The 15,165-nt window shown below is 43.9% G+C and overlaps 1 protein-coding gene across 1 annotated transcript; it reads right to left on the bottom strand.

The window, feature by feature from the left end:
- Positions 1-338: 338 nt before the first annotated feature.
- On the bottom strand, positions 339-12,390 carry LOC140191542 (aquaporin-4). The gene is made up of 5 exons (XM_072249005.1): positions 12,376-12,390; positions 9,198-9,554; positions 7,192-7,356; positions 6,645-6,725; positions 339-557 (listed from the first exon to the last, which is right to left on the bottom strand). Exons 1-5 carry the CDS (start codon positions 12,388-12,390, stop codon positions 339-341), a joined length of 837 nt encoding a protein of 278 aa, XP_072105106.1.
- Positions 12,391-15,165: the final 2,775 nt, after the last annotated feature.

Raw genomic sequence — 15,165 nt, 5'->3', positions numbered from 1 at the left:
GGCTTCTGCATAATGACCTTAACAATTTAACTACTGTGCCATCATCTCTTATGTCTTCCCTAAACCCTGACACTAACATTATTCCCCACCTGCTGATCTGGTGAGATTATCTAAATCAGCACTTGTCAGAGTATTTGGTTTACAACTTTCTGGTCTGTATAAATTAGTAATACACTAGCTAGTGCTCTCATCTATGGAACGTCACAGGTGCTAACTCTAATATATCTTCATAAACTAATATTTGTGGCCAACCACATGTCTAGCACAGAGTCACAAAAACAATCCCTTTAAAGTCAGGCTACTAACATAAGTGAGAAGACAGGTGTATCATGTTAATTTTAACTGTGGTCCTGCACTTTTGCAGTTGGTTTCACTCGCATTGCGGACTGGGTGACCGTCAGCAATGATGAACGTGACACACTGGCCGTTTCCACAATCTCAATATCTTTGCAGGTGATACAGGCAATGAGCTTCTCTTGGGAGGCACTGGAGGCAAAACAGAACTCGTAAGAAATACCACCGAGAACAGCACCAAGAATGGGGCCAATCCAGTACACCTGCAAGAACAATGGTAGAAAGCTCCTATTAGCATTCAGTATCATATGTGATGGCACATCAATGCAATAGACACCCGATAATCTCCATAAAGGTTTGAATTCTAGACTGGTACCTGTCACTTGTTACAAAGCTCCTGTTACCAATCAAATACATATAACACCAATCCAGTGCTAGTGTGGAGACTTGGACTCTAAAAGCACACACTTCACATTATCGAAGTTAACCTGTGTTGTGGGAATGTCGCAGTGGTGTTCGTTTGTTCCCAGGTCCTTCAAACCTCCTTCCATAACCCAACAGTATAGACAGGGCAGGACCAAAAGCCATGGTGAATCTGCTTTCTCTCTTAGTGGAACTTGCCTTATGCTTGGCACTTTTCTTAATGACTGGGCTTGAAATCTCACCACAGGAGGAAATAAGACTAATGCTAATTATAGCTCCCCAACTGTTGGCTTGGTGCAATTGAGGAAGTCAGTGAATACTGGGGGATTTGATACAGCTTTCTATCCTGTATGGAGCTGTATCACACGAACCAGTGCACTCACCAATGGAAACATTTGGGGATGGAGGGGTTAACAAAAATACTTGTTCCAACCTCTAAATGTAAATACTGCAGGCATAAAAAAATGTCTTAAATTTTAAAGCATCAAAAGGCGACTGCAGTGTATTTTTGAAATGCGAATGAAATTTTTCAATACATAAATATTTAAGGGAAGTAATGCAATGGAAAATTCTGCAGAACATTTGTTATTTCTTTGGCAGATCCTCCTCAGACTAGGAATTGAAAACTGAAGTGAGGGAAATGACATTTTAAAAAACCCTTTGGATGAGTTGCTTACTGCTATTCAGCAATGATCATTGTTGTATGATAGGCCATCAATGCCTGACACCAGTCCTGTTGGCTGGTCACCATTTCCCTCAGTCACACCTCTTCCCAAAAGCCCAGAGTATCTTCTTGAATGGAGTTGCCTGGTAACTTATTCCACAACTTTGTGTTTTTTACTTGTTCATTTTTACTGAATCTGGGCATCACCTGGCAAGGCCAATGCTCATTGTTTAAATTCTCCCTGGGAAGGTGGTGGACAGCTGCGGCCTTCTTGAATCTGCTGGGCGCGTGTTCTGGGATTTAGATGAAGTGATAATGAAAGAATGATGACTTTTTTCCCTCTTTTTTTCAGCACAATACAGGCTCTTTGGCCCACTATATTGCGCTGACCTTATAACCCACCTACTCCAAGATCAATCTAAACCTTCCCTCCCACATAGTCCTCCATTTTACTTTCATCCATTGTGCCTATCTAAGAGTCTCTTAAATGTCTCTAATGTATCTACTTCTACCACCACCCACGGCAGAGGGTTCCACAAACCCACCACTCTCTCTGTAAAAACCTGCCTCTGACATTCCCCCCTAAATTTGCCACAACATTACCTCGTGGCTCTTGAACTCAATTCCCCGACACACCATACACCTTGTTAACCATCCTATGTGCTGATCTTTGAAGGATCTATGTATGTAAATCCCAAGACCCCTTTGCTCCTCCGCACTGTTAAGAATTCTGTCATTCTGCCTTCAAGTTGGACCTTCCAAAGTGAATCAATTCTCATTTTTCTGGATTGAACTCTATCTGCCACTTCTCAGCCCAGGTCTGCAAGTTATCACTGTCCCGTTGTAACCTACGACAACCTCCTACACTACCCACACCTATTCTACGCTGTTCTCGGATCCATCAAGTTCCTCTCACTGGTGAATACTGAAGCAAAGTATTCATTATGGACCTCCCCTACCTCCTTCGATTCCAGGCACAGTTGAGAGATTTCCAAATCAGGATAGTTTGAAACTTGGAGGGGAACCTGCAGTGGTGGTGTTGTGGTGTACATGATGTCCTTGTCCTTCTTGGTGATAGAGCCTGAAGAAGCTAGGTGACTATTACAGTGCATTTAAGACCATAAGACCATAAGACATAGGAACAGAATTAGCCCATTTGGCCCATCGAGTCTACTCCTCCATTCAATCATGGCCGATCCTTTTGTTCCCTCCTCAGCCCCACTCCCCGGCCATCTTCCCATAACCTTTGATGCCATGTCAAATTAAGAACCTATCAATCTCTGCCTTAAATACACCCAATGACCTGATCTCCACAGATGCAAGTGGCAACAAATTCCACAAATTCACCACCCTCTGGCTAAAGAGATTTCTCTGCATCTCTGTTTAATGGACGCCCTGCTATTCTGAGGCTGTGCCCTCTTGTCCTAGACTCCCCCACCATGGGAAACATTCTTTCCACATCTACTCTGTCTAGGCCTTTCAACATTCGAAAGGTTTCAATGAGATTCCCCCCTCATCCTTCTGAATTCTAGCGAGTACAGGCCCAGAGCCATCAAACGTTCCTCATATGATAACCCTTTCATTCCTGGAATCATCCTTGTGAACCTCCTCTGAACCCTCTCCAATGCCACCACATCTTTTCTTAGATGAGGGGCCCAAAACTGTTCACAATACTCAAGGTGAGGCCTCACCAGTGCCTTATAAAGCCTCAGCATCTCATCCCTGATCTTGTAATCTAGACCTCTTGAAACGAATGCTAACATGGCATTTGCCTTCCTCACACTGAATCGACCTGCAAGTTAACCTTTAGGGTGTTCTGCACAAGGACTCCCAAGTCCCTCTGCATCTCAGATTTTTGGATTTTCTTGCCATTTGGAAAATAGGCTGCACATTTATTTCTACTACCAAAGTGCATGACCGTGCATTTTCCAACATTGTATTTCATTTGCCACTTTCTTGCCCATTCTCCTAATCTGTCTAAATCCTTCTGCAGCCTACCTGTTTCCTCAACACTACCCACCCCGCCACCAATTTTGGTTGAAAAGATTCAGCTTTCAAAGGATATCACTTCTTTGAATATGTAATAAACATTGCCACCTTTAAGTGTCAATAAAATGATAGTTTTCACAGATTACTTGCAAAAAAGCCACTGTCATACTGCCTTAATGTGGTGGAATTAAAATTTGGTGGCAGAGGGGAAGTAGGAAACTTCCACCATTGCTGAGCTGTGAACAAAATTCCTTCTGACTACAGCAAGCTTTTAAAATTGTGCTCACTTCATAAACAGTCACAACGGGAACTGAGACATCTTTCCATTCTCTCGCCAAAGTAACTGTCGTTGCAGATGAAGCCAGCTAGCAAATGCTGGAAGGCCCCTCTAGCACAATGCTAACATTTGCTAATTATTCCTGATCTTTGGTTTAACCTGCCAAATTGATGATATGATAGTCCAATACTCCATCAGGAGTGTTTTTACCCTTTGAGTGGCAAAGGCTGTTTCTCAATTGACTTTTGAAATAAACTTTAATCAATGTACAGCAGGGCTTCCCAACCTAGTTAATGGAATGGCTCATTGGCATATAAAAAGGCTGGGAACCCCTGGTTTGCAGCCTCACTCTGTTGAGCATCACTCCACTGTTATCAGTTAGCAATAGGGGCTGAGGTCAGGGACTGAAACCACCGTGTACACTGTACAGTTAGCAACACAGAACAAGAACATGACAAGATCTATTTGTGTTGCATCTGAATTTACAAACGGCCTGAAGTGTTTAGGTATAAAGAGTAGGAGAACTTCATTTAAGCCCAGGTTGCCCTGCCTATAAACGTCATTGAGTTCCTGATCTTTGCCCCAGGAAGATGCTGTGCCCTGAATTCACCATAACAAAGTGCAAGCCCCTTTTGGTCTTTGGGAAACTGAGTGCAAAGATATGTTGTTGGATGTTAACCGCAGAATTTTTATGCGCTGCGCATTGTGTTACTGCATTTTTGCTTTCTCAGTTTTCCAGTCTTGGATGTCTGCTTGCTGCATCTTGCTTTCCTGCACTTATGCATTTATGGAGGGCAGTGTAGGATGGGATGGGGGCAGGTAGGAAAGAAGACAAACCCTCTCTTGCTCAATAAGCATCCTAAAGAAATAGATACAGTAGGTTATGTTTTACTCCCATAAAATGAAGGAGTGCTTTATGTGCCCCATCATAAGCCGGTAGATTTAAAGTCTAGCGCTTGCTCTGCTTTTATGCATTCCATTTGCAGCACCTAGGCTTCTGGATTCTGCATTCCTGAACCTTTGCATTTGTGGTTATTTGCTTGCTGCACTCTTGCTTTCCTGCTGGTTAGGACATTGCTGGCAAAGATTTTTGCATTCAGCGCCTTTTGTGACCTAAGAACGTCCCAAAGACAATCAATTGCATTCATTCTTGTAAACCTGAAACACAGTGGCTAATTTGCACTCAACAACATCCACAGTGTTTGTGATAATGACCCAATAATCTTTTTGGTTTAGGAATAAGCATTAGCTAAGACTCTGGGGAGGACCCCCTAGATCTTCTCTAAAGTAAGACCCTGGGATCTTTTACTCAAGAGAGCAAACTATTGTTTAACATCTCGTCTAAACACAGCAGCTCTGATGGTGCAGCTGTCAGAGAGTGTTGGACTATTTTGTCCTCTAATTTCTCAAGCGGGGTTTAAGCACATGATCATCTGGTTCAGAGGAAAAATTGCTACTCAGAGGCATAGTTGACACCTTTCCTAGTTACCCTTAGAAACTAGATCATGCAAGTCATTTCAGAGAACTCTAAGGTCTAGAGTTATATATACACTAGAATGGTTAAAGACACCACGATTTCCTTCCTAAATGGAACATAAGTGAACTTATTTGGTTTTCAACAGCAAACCAACAGTTTCATACCAGGACTGATGAAGGGTCTCGGCCTGAAATATCGACTGTTTATTCCCCTCCGTAGACACTGCCTGACCTGCCGAGTTCCTCCAGAATTTTGTGTGTGTTGTTCAAGATTTCCAGCATCTGTAGAATTGCTTGTGTTTCAAACTAACGAATCATTTCCAGATTTTGTAAATTGAATTAAAATTCTTAATATGCCATGTGCCATCTGAACATTTCTTTAAGTTCTTAGTCCATGCATCCAGGTTCCAGTAACAAATCTTGGTAGTAGAGTACCCACTTGCTAGCAAAACCACAAGGCACATCTTCCAACTAGACACTGGGCCAGACAGCATATACCCCAGGTTACTACGGCAAGCGAGGAAAGAGATTGTTGCACCTTTGAAGATGATCTTTGTGTCCTCACTGGCCACAGGAGCAGTTCCAGATGATTGGAGGGTGGCAAATGTTATTCCTTTGTTCAAAAAAGGGAGTGGGGTTAGTTCTGGGAATTATAGACCAGTGAGTCTCACATCAGTGGTGGGCATATTATTGGAGAGGATTTTTAGAGACAGGACTTACGAGCATTTGGAGAAGCATAGTCTGATTAGGGATAGCCAGCATGGCTTTGTGAGGGGCAGGTTGTGCCTCTGAAGGCATGTATCTAAGGTTTGAAAGAGATGTGTGGGGCAAGTTATTTTACACAGAGAATGGTGCGTGCTGGAATGTGCTGCCAGGGGTTGTGGTGGAGGCAGATACAATAGAGATGTTTAAGAGTCTGGTAGATTTGTACATGAATGGATGAATATGTATCATGTACAGGCCGATGGGATTAGTTTAATTCAGCATCATGTTCGGCACAGACATAGTGGGCTGTTGCCTGTTCCTGTTCTATGGTTCTTATCGGAAAATCTGTAGAAATCAAAATCACTGTATAAAATAAAGGGGTTGCCTATTGAAAGCAAAGTTGTGAGTTTTTCCTCTCTCCATGGGTCCCAAATCTCGAGCTCTCTTCCTCAAAAGGCGGAGGAAGCAGAGTCATTGAATATTTTTAAGGCATTGACAAATAGATTATTTAAGCAAAGAGTGAAAGGATACAGTGAGTAGACAGGAATGCACAACCGTCCCCAGATAAACATCTGAAATCTACTTTTCAGAGCTGAATATATTTCAGAATTAAAGACAAAGGAATATTATTTTTTACGACCTCTAGAGAGTTGTCATGGGACATTGCACAAAATTGTTTTAAACAAGAACAGAACTTTTCCTTTTACATTGAAACACATCATTGTTCACTTGTGATGTACGGGCCAAGAGGACCGCTGAAAGCATCTACAGATGATATATTGCATGTGTACTGGTCATTGAAAGCCTCTGAGTTACCCAGTGATGCTCCCAGATTCCAGTGATTACTGCTGGTCCAAGTGATCTCGCAGGATTCAGGCTGCCTCCTGAGAACTTTCCCTAGAGGACAAAAGCAGAGAGGTCAGGCAGAAGCGCATCCATTGTGGCACTTGACTGAGTGGGAACTCAGCCACACATTTCCTGATCAGCTGTCCAGAATTGCCTGTCGGAATCCCTGTTTCAGACATCCTCGGTGGGAATATAAACCAGTACTGTTCCCCATCAAATCTGAGCTAATGCTAATGAAGGCCCCTGCTGTTAAAAATAGCATACATTGTCACCTTTCAAACCCTAATGTTTATCAAAGTCTAATGGTGTCATCTAATGGTGTCTTCAATCTCTCCTCACTGCCCTGTCACATGCAAGTTCGACTGGCAGACAGAAATGCCTGGCCAAATTTCCAGACATAGATCGACCCAGAAATTATTTCAGTCCCTTTCTGTAAAGGAAGCATTGTTGTTTGATGTCATGAGGCTCTCTGTGCCATAAATCCGCTGATTAAGCAACGGATAATTATGGTTCTTACCGATGCCAGGATTCCAGTCGTCAGGCTGAAGGCTATTGCCAAATTTCCAGGCTCTCCCACTTCCCTGCGTCGATGATCATCCACAGCAAATATTGTGAAAACCAGCTGGAATGTGGCAAAAATCTCCATCACCAGTGCTTGGCCTGCATTTCCATCTTTGTTGATCTGCTTGGAAACATGCAAATGGTTACTCCAGCAGCACTTCCCAAGCCCATGATCTTTACCATGAAGGAGGGCCAGAACCTCAGGCACAGGGGGACACATCCACTGCAAGTTCCCCTCTGAGACACACTCCACCTGAACTTGGAAATGTAGCCCCTGTCCTTCATTGTTGCCTGCTTAAGGATGTTGAAACTGTCACCTAGGACTCCATCGCATAAGACCATAAGACATAGGAGCAGAATTAGGCCATTCAGCCCATCAAATCTGCTCCACCATTCCATCATGGCTGATCCTGGATCCCACTCAACCCCATATACCTGCCTTCCTCACCATACCCTTTGATGCCCTGACCAATCAGGAAATGATCAACTTCCACCTTAAATATACCCACGGACTTGGCCTCCATCGCAGTCTGTGGCAGAACATTCCACAGATTCACTACTCCCTGGCTAAAAAAAATTCCTCCTTACCTCTGTTCTAAAAGGACGGCCTTCAATTTTGAGGCTGTGCCCTTTAGTTCTGGATTCCCCTACCACAGGAAACATCCTCTCCACATCCATCTTATCTAGTCCTTTCAACATTCGGTAGGTTTCAATGAGATCCCCCCACATGCTTCTAAGTTCCAGTGAGTACAGGCCCAAAGCAGCCAAACGCTCCTCATATGTTAACCCCTTCAGTCCCAGAATCATCCTTGTGAACCTCCTCTGGATTCTCTCCTATGACAACACATCCTTTCTGAGCTATGGGACCCAAAACTGTTGATAATACTCCAAGTGCAGCCTGACTAGTGTGTTAAAGGCTCAGCATTATCTCCTTGTTTTTATATTCTATTCCCCTTGAAATAAATGCCAACATTGCATTTGTTGCTTTTACCACAGACTCGACCTGTAAGTTAACCTTCTGGGGGTCTTGCATGAGGACTCCTAAGTCCCTCTGCACCTCTGATGTTTGAACCTTCTCCCCATTTAGATAATAGTCCGCACTATTGTTCCTTTTACTAAAATGCATTATCATACATTTTCCAACACTATATTCTATCTGCCAATTTTTTGTCCGATCTTCCAATTTGTCCAAGTCCTGCTACAATCACATTGCTTCCTCAGCACTACCTACATCTCCACCTATCTTCATGTCATAGAACACAGAAGTCTACAGCACATTACAGGCCCTTCGGCCCACAATGTTGTGTCGACCATGTAACCTACTCAGCTGCAAACTTTGCCACAAAGCCATCAGTTCCATTACCCAGATCATTGACAAACAATGTGAAAAGTAGTGGTCCCAATACTGACCCCTGCAGAACATCACTAGTCACTGGCAGCCAACCAGAAAAGGCCCCCTTTTTTCCCCACTCACTGTCTCCTGCCTGTCAGCCATTCCACTATCTATGCCAGTATCTTTCCTGTAACACCATAGGACTTTACCTTGTTAAGCAGCCCGTGTCAGTAACATCAAATACATTCTACTCCAACTTCAAAATTTATTTCACTGGCTTCATTGGAATGAATTTTGGAGGTAAAGTACAATGCTCTGATGTTACTGCACACATCATTTGGCACTAGCAACCAATGATGAATATCAAGATGCATGTTTTTAGATGTTTTCATAGGTCTCTTTATCGATGTATAGAGGTAGTAAGATTACAAGAGTGTTCAGTGCCCATGTTTTTATGAGAATGCCTGTCAGCAACTCTGTGCCATTCCCCAGCTTTCCAATGTCCACCGTGAAGTGATTCGTTTACTTTTGTTTTGTTTTGGCTCCATTCTCCACTTTGGAAAAATGCACCTTTACTGTAAACCAAGAGAGAAAGCATCATAATGAACTAGCAAGGAAAATGGACTCACCATGTTGACTAAAAGTCTTGATGTTGACTTGGCCGGGAGTGACATGTAGATGATCCCTGATCCAATCACTGCGCCGAGGCACTGCGCCAGAAGGTAGAACACAAACTGGAGGAAGTCCAGCTTCCTGGTGCACAGGAAAGCAAGGGTGACAGCTGGGTTCATCTGCGCCCCGCTGATTTCTCCAAAGCAGTGGATCAGGCTGAGTGCCGAAAAGCCAGCAGCCACAGCCACCTGCATCAGGTCCGAAGCTCCACCTTCCTGCCCAGGGGCAGAGGCTCCCAGGATAACTGAAACCAAGATCAGTGAACCGAGCAGCTCTGCTAAGACTGAACGCCAGAACCTGCGACTCCTCAGCTCCTAAGGCAAACACGGACAATGTCACCATGGAAATCCTTCTCTGCTTTTAGATTTTGTTTCCTTGCAATCTTCATTTATGGGATAGTCACATGTACTGGTTGGACAATTCCTACCTAATGGATTATTGCAAATCAGGCCGATTTGGTCTCTGCCTGTATTTAAACTCCACAGAGTCTGCCTCACCTCATCTCATCAAGTTTGCCTCTCATTCTAATCCAGCTTCTCATTTAAAAGCAAACAGAGGTCAGATGATCTTCTCTGTCCCTTTTCCTCAGTTCCCTTAACATCCATCCTGATGGCTTTCGCACTCTTTGCTAACATCATATAGAACACTTCTGCCCCAACACTAGTTTGCCCCACCTACTCACTCACAAGTCAAACCCAACCTCTGTCATTCCCAGAAAGCATCATACTTTCCCAAAAGAATGACTTGGTTTCTGGTGAGAACAGACTTCTTCACCAAATGTGCATTTATATGTCTCAGGTGGAGTCTGCAGGTGTTACTAGAAGAACCCAGTGCTGCCTTGTGATTCCCTGTTCTGCCCTCTCCCTTTCCAGTCCCGATGAAGGGCCTTGGCCCGAAATGTCGACTGTTTCTTTCCCCCGTTGAGTTCCTTAAGCATTTTGTTTGTTCTGTATGAATTTCCCAAAGACTCCAGCTGTTTTCCATGGATTTCCATACTGAAATATCCCTCAGACTGGTGTTTTTGTTTACCCATTCATGGGACGTGATATTGTTGCTTCATTTTGCCCCATCTTCTTTCTATCCTGCTCTCCACAGACAGGTTTAGACTGGGTACACAGAGAGAAGCTGCTCTCATTAATGTATGGTTCCAGGGTTAGAGTTGGAGATTCAAGGTGAAGGGCAATAGACATATGAGGGGTATAGATAGGGTAGATGCAAGCAGGCTTTTCCACTGAGGTAGGGTGGGACAACAACCAGGGTTCATGGCTAAAGGGTGAAAGGTGAAAAGTTTAAGGGAACATGAGGGGAAACTTCTTCGCTCAGGGTGTGGAATGAGCCGCCAGCACAAGTGGCGCACGTGAGCTTGATTTCAACAGTTAAGAGAAATTTGGATGGGTACATGGATAGTAGGGGTATGGAGGGCTGTGGTCAATGTGGTTAGGCAGTTCAAATTGTTTTGGCATGGACTAGATGGGCCGAGGGGCCGGTTTGTGTGCTGCACTTCTCTATGACTCTATAGAGAGGACACAAGAAAGGCCTTTTACAGAGAGGGCTTATATCCCGTAACTCACGACCTGTGGAAGTAGAATCAATCAAGGCTTTTGAAAGGGATTGGATGGGTAGTTGAGGGGAAATGGTCTGCAGGGCTGCAGGGAAAGGGCAGTGTGTGGGCTTGAAGAGACTGACTGTAAGGAGGTGACATAGACCCGAGGGACTGAATCGAGACTCGATTTTTTTAAACTCTATTTTTCACCAGACAAGTTGAACAACATTATTCACGTAACACAGAGTCATTTCACCGGAGGTATCCACAGAGAATTAATAGATTCTCCACAATCAGAATCAGAACATATCACTCACATATGTCATGAAATTTGTTGTTTTGCAGCAGCAGTACAGTGGAATAGATAAAAAAAACTATACATTACAATAAGAAATATATAATAAATAAATAAATATTGCAAAACAGGCAAAATAGTGACGTAGTGACCATGAGTTCATGGACCATTCAGAAATCTGATGGCAGAAGATTCCCAAATCGTCTTCGGGCTCCTGTACCTCCTCCTCAGGGGTAGTAATGAGAAGAGGGCATGTCCTGGATGGTGAGGGTCCTTAACGATGGATGCCACTTTCTTGAGGCACTGTCTCCTGAAGACTCACTACAGACGACGAAGCCCCCAAACACTATAACTTACCCTGTGTGAGGAAAGTAGCCGTGACTCCGTTCAGCTGCAATGACGGGGCTGGGCATGAACAGTGAAAAGGAAAGCCTCCAGAGCTGTCTGACAGGAGCCAAGCACCACCTGAACAGCATTTGTACAGGAGAACGGGCACCATTTACACAACATCTGCACTCATCCAACAACTTGAAAATGAATACTGGCTTCTCCATCACTAGGACATCTCTTTCAGTAATTACACAGCAATTCTGTTAAGCTGGCCAGATCAGTTAATTCATTTACAGCATCTGCCCACAGGAGGGAACACTGCATATAACATCTATTCGATCCCACACAAAGCCATGTTGTTTTGTCACAGCACAGATGGATGTGATTACAGACTTAGTAATTTATACTGTATAAAAACCCATATCTACCAATGCATGGACTTATGAACATTGTATTTCCACCATCAACCTATCAATCACTTGTACTTCTTTCTGCCACTAAATTATTTCCATATATCCATTTCTTTAATAACCTTGTACACCATCTTAATTTATAGTTACACTTCACATTTTAACGTCCATCCATTGTCTGTCTGTTTATACCACCTTGCAGTTTTCTATCCTTGCCTCCTCTTTCAGAAGTAAACCTATCTGCTTGTGTTTATCCATCAATTGACTTCATGCAGCAGTGGCTAATTTTCGTTCGCTTTTGATGAATCTTTACTTGTTTGCTCCATCTGTCACTGTCTCTCCACACTATTTGCCACGCTAAGGCACATCGCTAGTCAGTTCGAAAATACAAGTTTAAAGCTGTAATCTGCAGACAGTGAACACTTCAAACCACTTGTTTAAGCACACTCAAACAAAATAATTCAGAATCCCATGTCGAGCCATCTAGAAATTACCTGCAGTTGGTAAATTAATTCTCCGATTGATTGGGGAGGGGAGAATTAAACTCTGTTTCTTACCTCTCGGATGGGCATGCTGCCTGCTGATGGTTCTGTTGCCTGATTCAACTCCAGAGTATTTCTCAGAGCTGTGTCTTTCAACCACAAGGGACCCCCAAAGAGCTCAAGAGTGGGACAGACCTATTACTTATAAAAGAAACAAGTTAATCCATTTAATTCAGCATCCAGACCTCCTCCTCTGTTTCCACTGCACCCACACTCCCCCACCTCGCTAACCTGCATTGATTTGAGGATTGCAGGACCCACACAGTTCAGCTCTGAATAATTCATTATTGCCTGGTTAACATCATCAGAAATGTTTTATAAAAACAACACTGTTTGTGATTAATTATAAATGCTGAGTAATAATTATTATTTTGATAGATTGAGATGAGAAACAATATAAGGAAAGAAGACCAGGTTCATTGAATATCCTTCTCATCCACTTGCACAAGTTCTTACTACATCTCTCTTTCCCCACCAAAAATTGACAGTCCTATCACTCTCTCAACTCGCGCCCATTCACAGCACATCACCAGAGGACCCCCAAGCATTTTTCTTCATCCCCTTTATCTCTTCCACCAATCACCTCCCAGCTTCTTAGTTTATCCCCACTCCCCCACTCACCCACAAACCCACCTTCCCCCTCACCTGGTCTCACCTATCACCTGCCATCTTGTACTCCTTCCTCTCCCCCAACCTTCTTATTCTGGCTTCTGCCCCCTTCCTTTCCAGTCTTGATGAAGGGTCTCGGCCCGAAACATCGGCTCTTTATTCCTCTCCATAGATGCTGCCTGGCCTGCTGAGTTCCTCCAGCATTTTGTGTGTGTTGCAGAGTCTCTTGCGAACTCCAAATATTGCCAAGAGTATGTCTGTGCTCTGTCATTTACATCCCATTGACTTAAACATGTCTTCTCACTGGGATCCCTATTGCTATTGGTGGATAATGCTGCAATTAGTCTCTTGATGTTACTTGCACCTCTTACATAAGCATATTCAGAGACACCAACACTGTCCAAACAAACTTCTGCCTTCATGGTGACACCAGGCTTGGTCTACTATCAGCAGGAAACAAGACTTGATGCCACCAATCAGGTAGGCGAACTCTTAGGAGAAGGTCCTCCATCCCTCATCCCTGCTCACTTAGACATTGGAGGAGATGTTATTTTGCATATGGCCTCCAGGATACAAACCAGTGCAACACAGAGAGAAGGGAACACTAGCATAGCAGATAGTGCAACGCTAACACAGCTCTGGGCGTCGGGATTCGGAGTTCAATTTCGGTGCCGTCTGTAAGGAATTTACATCCTTCCTGTGACTGCGTGGGTTTCCTCCCGGAGTCCAAAAGCGTGCTGGTTAGTAGGTTAATTGGTCATTGTGAATTATGCTGTGATTAGGCTAGGGTTAAATAAGTGGGTTTCTGGGTAGGACAGCTCATGCGGTCAAAGGACTTGTTCCGTGCTGTACCTCTACATTAAATAAAAGAAAGAATCCACATTTTGTGCACCTTTCCTGACTTCACAACACCCCAAAGCACTTCATCATCATCATTATGTTCCGTGTCTATAACGTAGGCGATCATGGTCTCATGATTGTTCTTGGCAAATTTTTCTACCGAAGTGGTTTGTCATTGCCTTGTTTCTGGGCGGTGTCTCTACTAGATGGGTGACCCCAGCCATTATCAATACTCTTCAGAGATTATCTCCCTGGCATCAGTGGTCGCATAACCATGGTCCCATGGCTTCACGTGACCCTGATCAGGGGTGGGGGGGTGGGTTAAGCAGGAGCTACACCTTGCCCAAGGGTGACCTGCAGGCTAGTGGAGGGAAGGAGCACCTTATATCGCCTTTGGTAGAGACGTATCTCCACCCTGCCATCCCAAAAGCACTTCATATCCCCTTTTAAAATCTATTCACTATTGCACACAGCAAGCTCCCACAGACCGTGAAACTATCATGACAAGATAGTGATGTTGGTGACAAAGTAGCTATTAGCCAAGATTCCAGGAAGAGATTCCCTGCCTTCCTTCAAAGTGGCCCAGGATCTTTTGCATTCGGCTGAGAGGATACATGGGAAGATTGGCTAAACATCTGATCAAAAGGACGATTGCAGAGCAATTTCTCCATGCTTGCACACACTAATCACACGATACCGTAGCATGTGCATGGTGTCAATCACTATTGTCAGTTATTCTGTGCTCTGCTAGTGTTAACCTCAGCAATAATGGGTTATTGCCAGCCGGCTTAGCGAACAGAGCGGTGGCCACCCCTGCTGAAATCCGGAGGAAAACACACAGAGGAGGATCACAAAGCCGAGGAAAGAGAACAGAGACTTTTGGAGAAGAGGAGTTCGGTGGGTAATACCGTTCCGGCTGACCGGAAGTGCACTGAGAGCGGTAAGCATAAAGGAGTTGGGTGCTTACTGATCTGGTTAACAACGGATGGTGCAATCCGGGCCATATTATGATCGAGGAACGTGTTTGCAGACTGGATATTGAACTTTTTACTGTTGGACTTCGGCCACATTCCACTGAGATACAACACTGGCGTCATGGGAGGTCGTTCCTGCCTGTGGCCATCGAAAGTGCAGCTCCTCCCGTGGAGGGTCAGATACCCTGAGCCAGTAGACTGGTCCTGGACTTATTTTCCATCTGACATAGTTTGCATTTTGTTGTTTGATTGTTTGTGGTTTTTGTATTGCTATATTTATGCTCTATTCTTGGTTGGTGTGGCTGCAACAAAACCCAATTTCCCTCAGGATCAATAAAGTATATCTATCTATCTATCTATCTCATGAGGTTATTGAACTGAA

The sequence above is a fragment of the Mobula birostris genome, chromosome X (assembly GCF_030028105.1).
Source record: "Mobula birostris isolate sMobBir1 chromosome X, sMobBir1.hap1, whole genome shotgun sequence".
NCBI lineage: Eukaryota > Metazoa > Chordata > Chondrichthyes > Myliobatiformes > Myliobatidae > Mobula > Mobula birostris.
This window is presented reverse-complemented; position numbering and strand designations above follow the sequence as displayed.

Coding starts and splice junctions, on each gene's coding strand:
- LOC140191542 (XM_072249005.1), bottom strand. Junction 7,357..9,197: donor CAAGACTTTTAGTCAACATG/GTGAGTCCATTT, acceptor GTTTCCAAGCAG/ATCAACAAAGATGGAAATGC. Junction 6,726..7,191: donor CGACTGGAATCCTGGCATCG/GTAAGAACCATA, acceptor TTTGTCCTCTAG/GGAAAGTTCTCAGGAGGCAG.